This window comes from Melozone crissalis, unplaced genomic scaffold (genome assembly GCF_028551555.1).
Source record: "Melozone crissalis strain CALT ecotype California unplaced genomic scaffold, PUWL_Pcris_2 ptg000006l_1, whole genome shotgun sequence".
In the NCBI taxonomy this organism is placed as follows: domain Eukaryota; kingdom Metazoa; phylum Chordata; class Aves; order Passeriformes; family Passerellidae; genus Melozone; species Melozone crissalis.
The window spans coordinates 47,513,263-47,529,687 of NW_026535784.1; the positions used below are offsets into that span (position 1 = coordinate 47,513,263).

The 16,425-nt window shown below is 37.8% G+C and overlaps 1 protein-coding gene across 2 annotated transcripts in view; it reads right to left on the reverse strand.

The window, feature by feature from the left end:
- The window catches only part of CCSER1 (coiled-coil serine rich protein 1), a 603,805-nt gene that overhangs the window by 439,947 nt on the left and 147,433 nt on the right, over positions 1-16,425 (reverse strand). For both annotated transcript variants that reach the window (XM_054294825.1, XM_054294832.1), the window contains exon 5: positions 9,387-9,507. In XM_054294825.1, the coding sequence (XP_054150800.1) occupies positions 9,387-9,507 (121 nt within the window). The remainder of the gene's footprint in view (positions 1-9,386; positions 9,508-16,425) is intronic.

The window sequence follows — 16,425 nt, forward strand, 5'->3', positions numbered from 1 at the left end:
TGACTCAAGAGTTAGTGTATTTCCTAACAGAGCTAATCCTAATATAGCCACTGCAGTGGATGATGGGTTTTCAGGAATGTTCTGCAAAACACCTGGTTTAGAAACCCCTCAATAAGGCACTAATAACACCACAACAATACCAGTATTTTTCACCCATTAGATTCAAAAGACTACCTGATAATGCTTTCACTGGAATCCTACAGTGAGCTGTGAAACAGCACAGCACAATAGTCCAAGAGTTACACCATGCAATTATAAATGCAAATCTACCTAGTTTTTCTGTGACATCCCTCCTTTCCCCACCTTCCAATGACAGTAAGAAATAAGAAATGCTCTTCTTTGTTATGCTTCAGAGAAATTACTGAATTATTGTGAAAGTGAAACAAATACATTTCTGCTATGCACTTGAACAGTTTTTTTAGTTTTAATCTACAATACATTTGTCTAACCAAATAAAGTACTTTGCAATCCTAGCATTACACATACAAGTGTATTTCCCTCATAATTTTCATTTTATAATGCTTTAATTGTTCACAAGTAATAACATAGTTGATTAATTTTTATATTTGATGTGGCAATTATGTTTTGAAATCTAATTTGTAAGAATTGAGGCTGTACCTTAATACAAAAACCACAGGCTTCTAAATTAAAAAACAAATGTTCTCCTGGTCCCTCCTCCCCACCACCCCACCCTCATCTTTTCAGCATTTAGATAATGCTACCCCAGACAGATGTTTCTGGTGCACAAAGGTACAGACCCAAACCTGCCTTGATTTCCTTGCAAGAGGACAAAACACAGCCATTGCTCTCAAACAGAACTTCAGCTAGAGTTTAGCAACAGCCTGTGCTTTTACAGACTAGAAAGTATAATTCTGTTTCTGGAGTGGCTCCTAAGACTGAGCACTTCCACTTAAGTTAGCGAAAGCTTGACTAAAAGAAGTTTAACAACTATATTTGCCCCAATTTTACAGCAAAATAATTTTTGTATACTTTCAAGACTTTGGATGAACAAGAAAAAGGAATGAAATGGGCACAGCTAGCACTTCTGCCGCTCTCCCCATTTGAGTGAAGTGGGCTTGCTCCCAAATCTTCAGTTCTGTACCTTGAAAACATCTTCCTTCAGTAAAGCTTCCCAGCAAATTCTCTTTAGGCAACACCAGGCTCCTGAACAACAGGAGCTAACACTGCCTTCCCAACTGATGTAGGATATTACAAGAATTAGTTATTGAAATACAAATTTAAAAACTGGTATATGATCTAACTTGTCACTCAGACTGTCTAAAAAAATTGGCTTTTTTGAAATGAAGCATAAATCCAGTAAGGCCATTATTCTGGGGACTCTTTGTGCTGCCCCAAAATCAAGTGCTTTCACACCTTTAAATAAGTATCTGGTAAATAAAAGCTGTAGATATCCTTTAATATCTGAAACTGTGGGCATAACAATGCTTGTTCTGAATGTCTGTATTGGACATGAACTTAGGCTGGACAAAAATGAAGTCTGTCTTCTCTTTTAAATCCAAAGTCAATGAGTGAGTAATTTTCTGCATGCCCCATGCAGTCCTGAGTGGCTTTGCAGTCATCCCAGCAGATGATGGGTGTGCTCTTCAGGGCTGAGGCAGCTGCCATATATGATAATGGAAAACTCTGGAATTTTATTAGAATAACAAATGCTGCGAGTGACTAACACTACAACTTACAACAGCAGCTCTTCAGGTGGAGGTGTCCAGAAAAAATAATTGATTTTCAACTGCCTAAGCCTGTCCCAAACATCTCTGCCTGCATTACCTATAGTAACCATCCTCTTCAAGGTTGATTGAACCAGGTAAGATTTTATTTACCTGAACTACATCTCCTTTTAGAACTGTTCCAGATGTTAAGGAGTTTTGATATATGTAAAAAATAATTTCTATTTCATCACACAGCAAACATCTCAGCCCAAAATTAAAATTCAAAACTGTGTCTTATGGTTCATAGTTCTAATTAAAATGTACTTGGCAAAAATATTTAGCAATGATTACTCAAGGCCATCAGTTTGGAAGAGTTCTTGGTCGCCAAGTGTGAAACTGCCACTTTGGAATTAAGTTGGCATTTGTGGTCTGACTTGTAATTCTCAGTTATGTAAATAAAGCAGACACTTCCAGACACTACAGTAGATATAGGATAAAACTTGCACTTTGGAACCAAGCCCACCTTAAGCACCTGGCCATATATGCTTGTAAGAAAGGCATATTTTTAAATAAGCTCAATAACCAAATAGTGCAAAATTACTTATCTTGATGCATCTCTTTTGGGGAAATTTGTGGACATGAAGGACAAGCAAGTAATGTAATTAAAGCTTCATCTATTTAAGAAATACCCAGTGGAGAATGTGATGATTCACAGAGAACAGAGGAAAGAAGGATGCAAGGGAATGCACAGATTAGCATTTCATTTACAAATTAAAAACATTTCTCAGATCTGATAAGTAAATTGAAAATCCTACTCCAATAGACATTCTTTTTAGGGTGATGGCCAAAACAAGAATGACATTATGGTATCATAAAGGTATGTCATTTAATGTATCTCAATGAAACAAAGTGATCTTGCTGTAGGCAAAGCTCTTTTCTAAATGTCACTGTGATTTGATGACAATGTTTTCCTTATGATAACTTCAGATCTAGTTCAGAAACTGAAGTTGTCAGTGCAGTTATGTTGTCCAGTGCTTGCTGCTAAAGCAGGGGAAATTTGCATTCCCAATTACTATAACTGCACTGTCCTTTGTGCAGTTCAGTGTTTTAAATCAGCTTTGGCCACACTCTGTCAATGTACATTACTGTAGCTACATTTTGACTCGACAAGTTCTATCCAAATTTTCACCATCTGGTGCTCAGAACCATCATCAGCAAAGCTGCATTATCCCTACATATTTTTATTTCCTCAATTTTCTTTTATTAATGAAGATTATGCAATGATACAATGCACCCATCTTACTTTGCAGCTACAATTATCTCAACTAGAAAATGCTGTAGTTTTCTGGATCCTCCACATTTTGATTCAAAATGACCTCATTAAGCACCTTGCTTAATGTTCCACCCCTATATCTCTTCCTCAAGTTGAGTTCAGTCACATCAGTAATACTTTAAGGGAAACAGTTGAAGCATTCACAGTTGATTCTGTATTAGAAACCAAATCTCTTCTCATAGGAAAGAGGAAGCTTTCCAAACAATGACTACACTTGGGAAGGATCACTTGCAAAGTCCTTGGCAGGGCTATAGATAAAATCTATGTTGCACCCTTCCTCCATAGGACAATTGCCATCATTCCCCTCCCTCCAGCATTATTCACCACTATACAGGAGGAAAAGACAGGAGCTGAACTACAAAATATTGAAAATAGCAAGTACAGTAACTGCAATTAGCTAGTGGCTCTCAAAACCCAGCTTATTCAGCATTTGCAACCCATGCTCAAATTAAGCTGTACAGAACTGCTTAATCCCTTGGCTACAAACAATTGCCTAAGATATTTAAATTACATATTTAGATTGCTTACCCATCAATCTCACTTATAAACTAATGTTTGCAGTGACTAAGAAGGAGCATGAGAACTGATGATACTCCTGTTCTATAACCAGATATAAGGTTTCTTCCATATTCACTTTGCAGTGCAATTATATTTCCTTTGCACAACTGTTACCTATAATTGATTTTACAAAACCATTCACATTTTTGCACCAGCTGGACACAGGGAAAAAATACAAACAACAGAGTCTGGTTTATTGCTCTGCTTTTCCTCAAAGAAAGAAGAAATAAGTTACCAATTTGAGCAGCCAAGACAAGAGCTGTCAGGTAGTAGTTTCAACTAGTTAGCAGACAATAAAAAAACTGTAAATACTGTATTTTTACTATTTTCTGAAAAGTTTCCTATATCAAAGGAGACATGAGTGCAGCAGAATAATTTCTTTTCCCATTATGTGCAAAAAGCAATAGAGGATGCACAAGGACACCATGACAGACAACACAGAAAATAGAAATTTTCAGTTCCCCTTCAAGTCGCTAAATAGAGCTTAAAGACTAACTAGCAAAATAGATAAAAGCATGTAAAAGTAGACCACTGACAGCATAAACACACTGTTCATGTTTACTCCATTACAAAGTATCTGCTTTAAAGAAATGGATATAAATGCTACCTCTCCTACCTGTTATCACTAAAATGTAGTTCTGGAGAGTATACTGCAATCCAGCTGATGTCTCAGGTTTTTCAGCTGGGCTGGAACCACAGCTTACAAAGTATGGTCATTCCAGAGCAACACTGGGCATCCCTATTCTCTTCTGCATTCTCTCACCCAAAGGGTGGCACATGCTTCCATAGCCCATTGTCCCAAGCATCCAGAACTGAAACAGTACAACCATCTTTTATCTGCTTTTCCAAACAAGTGTGAAAAGCATTCCTGTTTCACACCACTGAAAGATGCCTTTTTGAAAGGGCTGCCAGAGCAGACAGCAATCACGATGTGGAGGCCACTGCCTGACAACCTCGCTGCTTTAGAGACCACCCTTCACATCACCACTGCAGGGCTGTAAGGACTTAAATGGCCTTTGAGACAGGCAAATGTGATTTTAAGGCCGCAGAAGGACTTTGCCATGGAGGATCGAGTGGCAGGGTGGCCTGGCTCCAGGCCTGGAACATCCTATGTAATACATCGACACAAAGGATCCCATTTTTGCCTACTGTGGAGAAGCATGTACACATATTGCTGGTATCATCTCAACCCCTTTAGACCTTAATTCAGGCAGAGCCATTTTTCACTAACAGGATCATAACAGAAGCATCAAAAATCACAGAAGTAATGTAAGATCACTGCTGCTTTGAAGGGAAAGAAAATCTTGCCTGGGTATATATAGTGAACAAAATGAAAAGAAAATCCACAACGGATTAAGTGAAGAACAATACATAATCAGCTTGGTTTGAACTTCTTTTGAAAGGAATTAGGCAATGCTTCAAGAGTCAAAAAAGATTACCAGTCTTCTGCTGCACCAATTATATACCTACAACTTGAAATGCTGAGAAAGGAAAAACACATCCTGAATTTTGGAACATGCTTACTGCAGCTAATAAATTCAGACTATATAGGCACCAAAATCTTGTTAGATTCCAGTCAGTATCAGTACCAAAGTCCTGGGTTAGCATCTGCACTGAAGAGTGCAGCACAGAATGGCATTAGGGCTGTAACTCTCCCCCTTAGCAGCCTGTTTCCACCAGCAAGCACCCAGGTAGTCACTGTGATTTCAAGAAGCTTTCTCCTGCATTTGATCTCACACTTAATAACCTTGCTCATGTAAGTACATTTGCAAGAAACAAGTGAAACAGCTTTGGCACAGACAGAATATTGAAAATATCACTACATAGGCTCATTCAGGCATTTACCAGAAAAAATCCAACTTGATCTTAAGAGTCTGAGAACTGTCAAATGATCAGTGACATTTAGAATCATAAAATCACTGACTGTGTTTGAGTTGGAAGGAACTTTTAAAGGCCATCTTATCCAACCCTTCTGCAATAACCTTCAGCTAGAACCGGTTGCTCAGACACCCATCCAACACCCCTTAAATGTTTCCAGGGATGGGGAATCCACAACTTCTCTGGGCAACGTGCTCCAGTGTTTCACCATCCTCACTGTGAAAGCCTCCTTCCTTAGATCCAGTCTGAATTTATCTTCTTTCAGTTTAAAAACATTGAACTCATCCTATCATTTTTGTAGGCTCTTCATCTGTAAATCTCTCCTAAAACTCAGGAAAATATTTATGGCATGAAAAAGAACTGTCAAATTACTGTGTCTGCTTCATGACATAACAAGATCTGTAGCTCTAAGAACACTTCAACAGCAAATAATATCTTCACCTAAAAATCAAAATCGGAAATATGACAGCAGCTGAAGTACTAACGCACAAACCACCTTTAAATTAGCCAGCTCAGAGGGCTACATGTTGCCATCACTATTCTGAACTGCAGGGCAGTCATATCCAAAGAAACACATCAAATGAAGTATACAACTATCAGCTTAACTTTACATCTGATTAAAAAACGGTGCACTTAAACTTCACTATACTTCTTTCATGCTCTAGTAGCACATGAATGGTTTTCCATGATTACCTATGACACTGTCTGCTCCAAGTCCCCTGTGTCTGTAGACACTTCTTTTTCCACACTGCCCCCTGTAGGCTGACCTTTCAGCCCTAGAGTTTGCCCAGTGAAGCAGAAGCTAAATTAATGTAAAGCATAACACACACAGTTCCCTGGCCATGCATTCCCTCCCATGCTGCCTTGTAAGAACTTGAAATTGAAGTGAGGATTCCTCATGCCATTGCTCTATACCAGCAGCTGATTTATTTATATTACAGTTCAGATAGGAAGGACTAAAATTAGGACTCTGTAAGCAGAATTCACTGTTCAAAATGTTCCAATTGTTTTAGCATCTGGGCACCTTTGAGAACAACTGACTGATGTATCACTATGGCAACACAAAGAGGCCTCAGTAACTTGAGCTATTATGACAACAGAGGTTGTTAAGGCTTGTATTCCTACAAAATATTGCAAAGCTAATGCAACACCCTAGACAAAGTGGAGGACTGAGAAATAAAATAAGGAAGAGCTCACACTCCCTGTTTGTCACCCTAACCTCACACTGACCATTGATTTTTCTGCCTCAATGCCTGTTGTGGAGAGGAAAGACAAAAACCACAAAGGCACGCTCTTCCTCTTGCCAAATCCATTCCTGGTAACAACTGAGGTAGGAATTTTGCCCAGTGCACAAGCAACAAGTCAGCAATTACCTGGGTATCACTATGACATTACTCCCCAATGAAATGGTTTGAGCTTCCAAGAAAAATACAGGGTGGGGGGAGGGAATCGGCCCTTCACTCCTGAAATCCTGATAAGAACTTACCACAGACACTTAAAATCTCATTAAGATTTGCTGCTACCACTTCTGGCACCATTTGCCACTTACAAAAAAAATACATTAGGCAGATACATTATTTAAAGCCACTAAACAGTTTCTTTCTAAAACAAAATAACATCATTAATCAAATATTATACAAGTAGCAATAAAAGCTTTTTCTTTTTTTTTCTCTGCCCAGTTTTCACAGCTTCTTATGTCCTGAATGTCTTGGACGTAATTTTACTGTGCCATACAAGAGAATTATTTTTAGCTATTTGTAACTCTTTAACATTTTATCATCATTAATATGCATTTTATCTGGTTTGAATTACAGACTTTCTTATGTAGCTTTAGCAAGCATTAGTTATTCTGAACATACTCTGTCTCTGTAGGGCCTGAAGGCAGAAAATTCTCCCTGCAGGACCTCAATGGCTGGCTACTGCTCAGCCCTCTGCGATAGCCACAACTTTTGGACATGCAAGTCCAAACTATGTAGGTACACAAAGATAAGTATAAAAAATCAAGGCATCAATGTTTTCCACATGAATTGAGTACAATCCACACGTGCAGACCAGCTCATACATGGAGTCTGCAATCCAGTCAATGGAATTCAACAAATGCCAAGGGCACATTTGCACTGGAGACAGATGACACGTAGACACAGGAATTAGGACCTGTTTTGCTTCCATTAACTGGATATTAAGAAAGCTATCTGCATGTAGAAAGCACATGGTGAAATGCAAGACCAGTGTGCTGATATTTCATTCATAATGCTGGGAATTTTCCTGAGGCTGCTTTCACCTCCCTATAATTACTTTGAAGGTTTCTACAAAATTTACCAAATTCCAGTTGCAAACTTTTTCCAGCAAGATGGTTCTGTTTCATTTCAAATATACTTGTCAGAAATGTTGGCTTAAAGACACTTATGCACTGATACAGTTTCATATGGAGAAATTCAAACACATTTAATCTGTTTAAGCACAATCTTGTTCCTTATTGATAGAATTCCAGGTCGTATTTTTAAACATTAGTATTGGAAGAGTGGAAGAGGTTAGAGCATGCTTCTGAGACCTCTGAGTACTTAGGAAAAGTTAGGTCTGTGTTCTCAGAAGACAACACTAATCAAGTTTTAAAAAAAAATAAATAAAAACCAAAACATGCCAAAAATCTGGGAGGTAGCTTCATTCAGCACATGCTAAACAGATATCAGAGTTTCTTACTTTGAATTCATAAGAGAACCTCATCACAGTAAATGAAAGAGCCAAGCAAACAACAGTGTGAGTTTGCCTTTTAGTGAAGGCAACAAAAAATATTCTATGCTGCTTTGAGCTAGCCAGAAAGATTATTCTGGATTTCAGCACAGTATTTTAAAGTCCATTGCCTTTCCAATCTCTTGGTGTTCAGAGAACCACACAACAGAAGCACTACAACAATTACATGCCCACAGCATTTCAAACATAAGGCCCTTGCAGTAATACCCAGACAATAGGTAACATCCTGTGTTAAATTTTAAATACAGGTAGTCTAGATGAAACAGGTTTATCTCCACATTGAAAAAGATACCACAGCCAGATACAGATCTAAGTCATAGATCTGTAGCAAGATCACAACCCATCTAGTCTACTCTAATCCACCAGTGGTGGTTTGGATGTTCAAGGGATTTTGGGGATGTTTTAATTTTCTTACAGTAATAGGCATGCAAGCCAGAACTCCACAGACAATTTTACAGCTAAAATTGTGCATACCAAGAGAAGCAGAAAACTAAGCATAAATGAACAGGAATGATGCTATCCATTGTCATATTTTTAATACCTTCCACACTTGAAAAGGCACAGACCTCAAGTTTGTGTTGTGATAAAGCCTTACAATTGTGCTTTCTTTCTTTTCATGAAAACAAAATTATTTTTATTCTCCAAGGACTCAGTCATTAAGAAATAACCACCCTGCTTGGTATTGCAAGGCAAATGTTACTGCACACTCTGATTTTCATCTAATGCAAGATACCAAAATACATTGTAATTAAGTAAACAAAATTTCCCTAGAAGAACGCATTACCACGCTTTTGAAGATGCCTCTTTTGCCACACAGAGGTAAAATGGTCACTGGAAAACACTGAAATATAGCAGATGAGCTGAGCATATACAAATCAGCTTCTTTATAAAAATCAACTACTTGCAAGAATGAAAGGACTATTTAAACAAAAAGAATCACCTTATTAAACCTGTTTAAAAGTCAGTTTCTTGGCATATAAAGGCCCATTCCCCCTATATATGTCATTGCCAAAAGTCTTGGGAAAAAAAATGTAGGCTAATGAACAAGAGCAGCAGCTTAGCCTCAGGCCAGTTTCTACTTTTGGAAACACCTATGGAAGCCCAGATGAAAGAGAAACGAGGGTGTATATCCATGAGAAGGAATCTGGCCTGGTGTTAAAATTGCACTTGTAAAAGATCGTGTTATTTGAATAACTCACTGTTTGGACACATCAGGCATTATCATCTGTTCTTTTTTTCTTGTTTCCACTGTGGTCTCCACAGGGGTGAGTACTACAGCAGCACATGACACTATTGACTGGTATGAGTCTTCCCGGCACACTGCAAAGATAAAAAGTGTAAGTGTTAAACAGTAAACTCAGTTTGCACTTGAAAGGAAAAGAAAAAAGAAATCTATTCATACTGTGATAAACACAAATGCAAACAACCAGGTTTTAATCAGGTTTCCCTGTGATCACATGAAATGAAAATGCCATTATTTTTCATGTTTCCTAATGTGCTTGCTTTGCACATTTTTTGCCATTGACTGATCGTTCACTAAGTTTTACCTAGCACAAGATCTGCTCTAGCTCATTGGTGTGTCTGAGTCCTAAAAACACATTTCACAAATTACATCAGAGTTTGATTCACTTCTTAGTTCTTTTTCAACACAGACTGAAAATAAGGCTGAAAATAATGGGTGGTTTCCAGGCAAACCTCCCACCTTCAAAATTTTTAGACTTTGTAAGAAAATAGATTTAAGAAAACCTAATTAGTGATTTATTTTTCACCTTTAACTGTTATGACTCACTTTACTCCAAAAAGGCCAAATCTAAACAGTCTAGAAGTGATATCTGATATATTGGCTCATGCTTTCTTTTAATAAAAATTATATTTGTATTACTGTGCTGAATGTTACAACTTAGTATTTAGAGCTAGAAGAATGATGACACACTTGAGCTGAGCATTTGGCTCAATTAGAACCAATAAATGAATATCAAAAAGTTTCTGATCTCTGAACAATTATATATATTACATATATAATACATATACGTACATTATATTAGTAATTCACCTTTTAGCAGTGACCACTCCTACTAATTTGGAAGCTGTAGATTTCCTTTACAGCCAAGGCATGAAATAAACGAAAGCTGGAATTAAGAGCTGGTTTCATTGAACAAAGGATGACAGCTTCTTATCTTACATTTGGTACTTTAATGTATTATACAGAAGAAAGGTGGAGGCCTATGTTTATACAGAAAGACACACAGTATTTCATAACATACTGAACTCTTTCATGAAGAGTGAACACATGCCCACAGAGCCAATAACATAGCCTGTAAAACCAGAATGACTGTGGCAAATCCTGAGCAACTCAAAACCAGAAAAAACACATTTCACAAGTACATACATTTATGCAAGATTAGTACAGCTGGGAACATTCAACTGTGACATTGATTTATTATTATTCTGTTCTCCACAATCACATGCCTCCTTACTGCCCACGGACAACACACCTTTGGTATAGCCTATGTTCCCCTTACAAAAGAAGCAAAACTGGAGTAAAACTTCACCCATCTTGACCTGACTACGTCAAGAACAGCTAACTGTGCCATTTTACCCCGAGGGCATGAACTACCTTCAGCCCAAACTCAGCACACACCAACAGGACACACTGGTGCTCCGCAAACACCCTGAAACACTAAGAGGAACAGATCAAGTCAGGGTTGGGTATTTCTATGAAGGTCCTTTTTGTTTTCTGAGCAGTTCTGAGCCATTAAGCAAGCAGCAGAACTGGCTGGAGCACAGGCAGCTCTGTCAGGAAGGAAACCTCTTGGGCAGTGCTTGTAATTGTGTTTAATTTATCTGATGCTGTCCAGCATTGTTTATGTTTATGTTTTCAGTGTTAATGTGCACACTGTGCTAAGTGACTAAGCCACCCAAGATGCCCAGTATCTTACTTTACCTTCCTTTTTTCTTTGGAACCAGCATTACTCAATACTTTGTCACTATCACAGACACACATCTTCAAAAGACATACACAATGTCATACACAAAGTCATACACAAAGTCATACACAAAGTCATACACAAAGAGAACTTGCTATATTGACTGCAGGCATGCAAGTAGGATTTCTGTTATAGCTTGATGCACAACAGATGAAGATGAAACTAATGCAAAATACATTGAACTAAAGAGACAGCATAAGAAAAAAATCAAATTTTTGGTGATTTTACATCCTACTATATTACGTATGACCAGCAGACCATCTACTAGCATAATTGTGCTTGGTAGGCACCAAGTAATTTACAAAGCAGTATTTTCTCATTACAATCAGCAACTGATTATGTACAAAAAAGAACATTTACATCTCTTTGCATCTTTATTTAGAGTCAAAGAATTGCCAAAAAATAGGCTTGTCATAGTGCACCACTGATATTCAGCACCTGAGTTTCAACCAGAAACACTGATAAAACAGAACATAAAGGATGAAGCAAATACGCATTTTTCTTCAGAAGACCTGTATTACTACCAGAGTATCAAGTTGTTGCTTTAGAACTCATAAAAGGTCTGGTGACAAGCATCACAGGAGAGGCTTTCTTTAGATCAGGCAATGTCCATCAGAGCAGTTACAAAAAAAGAGAAAAGAGGCAATCATGAATAACAAAGAAGACACTGCAAGTCTCCCACTCTTCACAGAAATTTCATAAATGAATAAAACTGTGAAATTGCTTTTGTTTAATAATTAATGCTATACATGAGTTGTATAATCCCCTAATTTACAGCTGAAGACAAATCCCGTGGTCATCCAGTGACTGCATTATCCCCCCACTCTAGACAGAAATACTCTTTGGTCTCACTTTTGAAAATCATTACAATTCCTCCTTTTTATCTCAGCTCTCTGTGCACAGTCATAAGTCATTATGGGACAGTATAATTAACTAAAATGTCGTGAAGTAGTGATGGCACAGCAGTAAGTAATTTTCACCTACTGGAGTGTATGCTCTTACTATCTGTTCATAACTTGCATTAAAATAATGAGAACGTGTTTGATTGCAGACTCTCAACTTTAACACTGACAGGGATGGACACTTAAGACTTTTTGCATTTTACATTTCAAACTCAACTCTTAAGTGTAGCTTAATTTCTACAACTTCATTTTTTAATCTACAAGTGGCTTATGTTACCCCAAAAAAGACCATTCAGGATGTCGACACATTGTCCTCTTTATTAATTGAAATCTGTTCAATCCCCAAAATATCACAAACATCAGAAAAACAATTACTCTAAGGGATCACTCCTTTTAATCATAAATCCTCTCACATGTCAAGCTTGTTCCTTAACATCCTGCAAGAATTTAAAAATTGAGCCTTCCCACATGAATTGGTAAGGAAAGCAGAATTTTCAGTCATCTGAGTTAGTGTTTGGGAAAGCCACCAATGTAATCAGCTGTCTCAGCCTACTATATTATTTCTGATGCAGAATGGTAGAAAAAACTGTACAAGTTGTCAACAAGGGGAAAACTCAGCCAACTTTGATTACCTGTAGCAGTCTCTTTAAGAAACTAACATTTAGTATCTAAGAATGTTTTATACACTGAGTATCTTCAGGAAAAAAAAAGCAATTTGCATGCAAGTGAGATAGTATTTTTCAGTCCTTTACTTGCAACTCAACCATTACACGAACAAGCTAATAATTGTAGTGAAATAACACAACCAGAGGAATATCTAATGTGTTATCATTATAGAAACATATTTTTCTTAGTGAAACAAAAGACACTACCTACAAATTACAAGTCATGCAAAGGAGTGCTCGACAGAAAGGGAAAACAAACAGTTTTAACTTCCTAGACTACTATTATAAAAGATCTGTACTACTTCTGAAGCTGCACCGTTTCTCCCCAGATCCTTTGGTTTAATGATGGATGCAGCTTGTTTTCTTCCATCGCCAAGTGTTTTAAAAGTACCCCATCTATTTATCACTAGGAGTGCTGGCTTGGATTTACCCTAGCTGGTTTAGGCAGTCCCAGAACATCATTCACTATCAAAACAGATTTTTACATCTGGAGAAGAAAAAACATTAGGGTTTTTTTTCTTTGCTGTTTCTTTCACGAACAATGAGAATGACTCATTAAACATTTTTCTTCTAATTTGAACCAACCAGTGAAAAATTTTTAATTCCCTAAATAGCAGGACAGTAGGAAGCCTTCAACAGCTACCAAATAGAATGTGTTTCTCCAGAGAATAAAAATATTTTTAAGCTCTAGGGATGTCATTTACATCACCTATTTCAAACACTTAATTGTACACACTTCCCTCCCTTTTTTTAATTGAGGAGAAAGAAAATCTGGTTATCATGGCTTGCTATCAAATAAAGTCTCCCTTGACAGAAGATGCAAGAAATTAGCAGCAGCACTACCTGCTTAGAGAAAACAGAAGGGAAATGTTCATATGCAGTGTGCAGTGAAGCATAAGGGAATCATGACACAGGGACACAAAAACAGTGAAGTATTTCTGGATTTCAGAGATCTGGGCACTTATCCTGACAATCCAAAGTATTTACATTTATGCCTATGAAATTTAAAATTATCAGCTCTCATTGAAGAGACAGATCAAATCTGGAAACAGATGCTGTTTTATACCAAAAATCCTTCTGCTTTGGTAAAAAACTAGGCAAGCAGCCAGAAGCATGGAAGGTACTAAGTACTTCATCCTGAAAGATCAGTCAGCTGCCACTGTAAGAGATGGGGGACTAGAGCATGAGGGAGCAACACCTGGATGCCGAGTATTCAATCCCACATCCCTTTCACTACCGAAGGCCAGACATTATGTTTTAATAACTCTGGAACACCCACTCTCATTGCAGGCACTGAGAACATTTTGGCACATGGTTTCCTAAATACCTCTCTGCCATGAAAGGCTTAGGAGATGAGCCACCCTCTGAGGTACTCTGAACAAAAAACACGAGCTGTAAAATATGTAACCCCTATACAGGTTCTTCAGACAAAGGAAACTCAAGAGAAAGAACTGTTACACTTAAAGCAGAGCTTTTGCTAAAACAAACAAGCTATCTAAACCCAAACCACAAACACACCAACCAACCAAAAAGGAAGAGTGGATACACTGTAAATTCCTTCAGTATATGAGAACTAGTGAAGAGCTGAGGAAAGAAAAAAACCATTTACAACATGCAACTGAAGTTATTTTGCCAGGAAAGGTGCTGACATTAGAAATAGCATGTAAGAGAGGATCTTGAAATCCAGTCTATTAATTCAGGTATGTCCAGGAAGAACCGTGACTAACCACCATGTTAATCCATTCCTCATTGCACAGACATGGCCTCTGATAGTCCTAGGTCACTCAGAGGGCTCAGAAAAAAAACAGCATTCTGATTTGTCTCTCCATGAACCCCAAACATATCTGCATGAAACACTTCAGCAAAACCAAGTGTGTATGAATTCAGTTCCATACCCTCTTTCTCAGCCCCAGAAACACAATAAAGCCTTTTACTACTTTGTTATTAAACCCTAAAGCCCAAGGAGACTTTCAGTCTCTTTAAAAGAACAAAAAAGGTCAAGGTACTTTATGTGAAAGCTATTTTTGCCCATCTACTTATATTAGAAAAAGCTCAATATTAAAAATAATAATAAAAAAACCTAATTTTCCTGCTGCTTGATCCTAGATTTGATGATGGTCTTTGGAGAAAAGAGGAAACTAAATGAATCTCTATTTTTATTAGTTCAACAGTTTTTCTAGAGCCCCTTGTTCCCTAGAAACAGCTACATTTCACAACATTGGCCAAGTGAATACTTAAGAGAATGAGTGTATATGCTCACAGTCCCCAAAGGGTTTGCTGTAATAATTTTGCAATAAAACCACAGGCCTGGTTCTTAAACACAACATAGTCACAATCAGAAATTTTGTAATAGCAACAATTACAGGCCCATTATAGGCAAATGAATTACTTTCTATCAGGTTCTTAGGGTTCATGGCTCTTTTACACAAAGGCTGCACACACACATCTGCTTTGTGCTACACACAAACATGAAGGGTACAAAATGCAGCATTAAGCAGGAGTCAGGGAATTCCTCTTACACATCAGCAGTTCTGCAGTGATGATCTGCACCCTTGGGTTATCTGCTACCTTTGTCTTAAATTTGTTTGTTGTCACAAGCCACATTGTGATAACACAGTAAGAATCACAAGTAAAATTTGGGTCGGGTGACCTTTACCCCACACATAAGAAATTAAACTAATTTTTCAATGCTCATGCATGATGGAATGCTGAATGAAAGGGTATGCCCTCATCACCTGAGGACCAACCCTACAGACATGGTAAGTGATGGAAACGCCAACTCCCAAAATAATCACATGGGTAACGACAAAACTGATATTCCACATCTTGCATATTTTCTGTTAACTCCACTGTATTGAGAGAACAACTGCAGATTGGCTTCTCCTGAGGCAGAAAGATGCCACAGGGTAGCACCTTAACTCCTGATAGTATTCTCCAGCAGCTTCTCACAGCTTACAGTGACTGGCAGACTTTCTTCTACAAAGTGGTTGTGCCTGTATTTACCATTCCCTCAGGGATTTTATGGATTTGTTCAGTTTCTTATGCTGATGCGTGAACTTGTAGTACCCACAATGTCCTGTAGACTTCCAAAGCTGAATATAGCTTATGTGAACAATTATTCCTATCAGTCCACTTTAAACTTGGCACCACTTGTTTCATCTGACTCCCCCAGTTTTAGTCATGGAGAAGACAATGCACAAATTCCCCCTTCACCTTCCACTCTGTATTTCACAGACTTGTTTTGGCTATTTAGACATCCATTTCTTTTACAGGCTGCATTATCTGCATGTGCTCCTGTTTAAAACCTGTTGCATAGCTCTGATTACCCTGCTGACCCCTCCACAACCAACCATTCCTTGTTGAAGTTCCTGGAATGGTGGATCACTGTAGCAAGGCCAGGAGAAACTGTAACTGCATTTCCAGAAAATTAAGTGGGTTAGTTTTTCAGCTGTAACTACTGTAACTTTAAAAATAAAGGCTGATTGGTTAAGTGTAATAATAGAACTTTTAAAATGACTGCTAACTTTCATTAGCTTTTGGCAGCACTATCAGTCAGGATGATGTCACAGGCCTGTATTTTTAGCCCTCTAGTCTATGACTTGTTTTGTGACACATGTATGAATAAGAACTGTGTGCATAAATACACAACTGTGTGAGGGAAAGGTTATAATGAAGGACTAATGA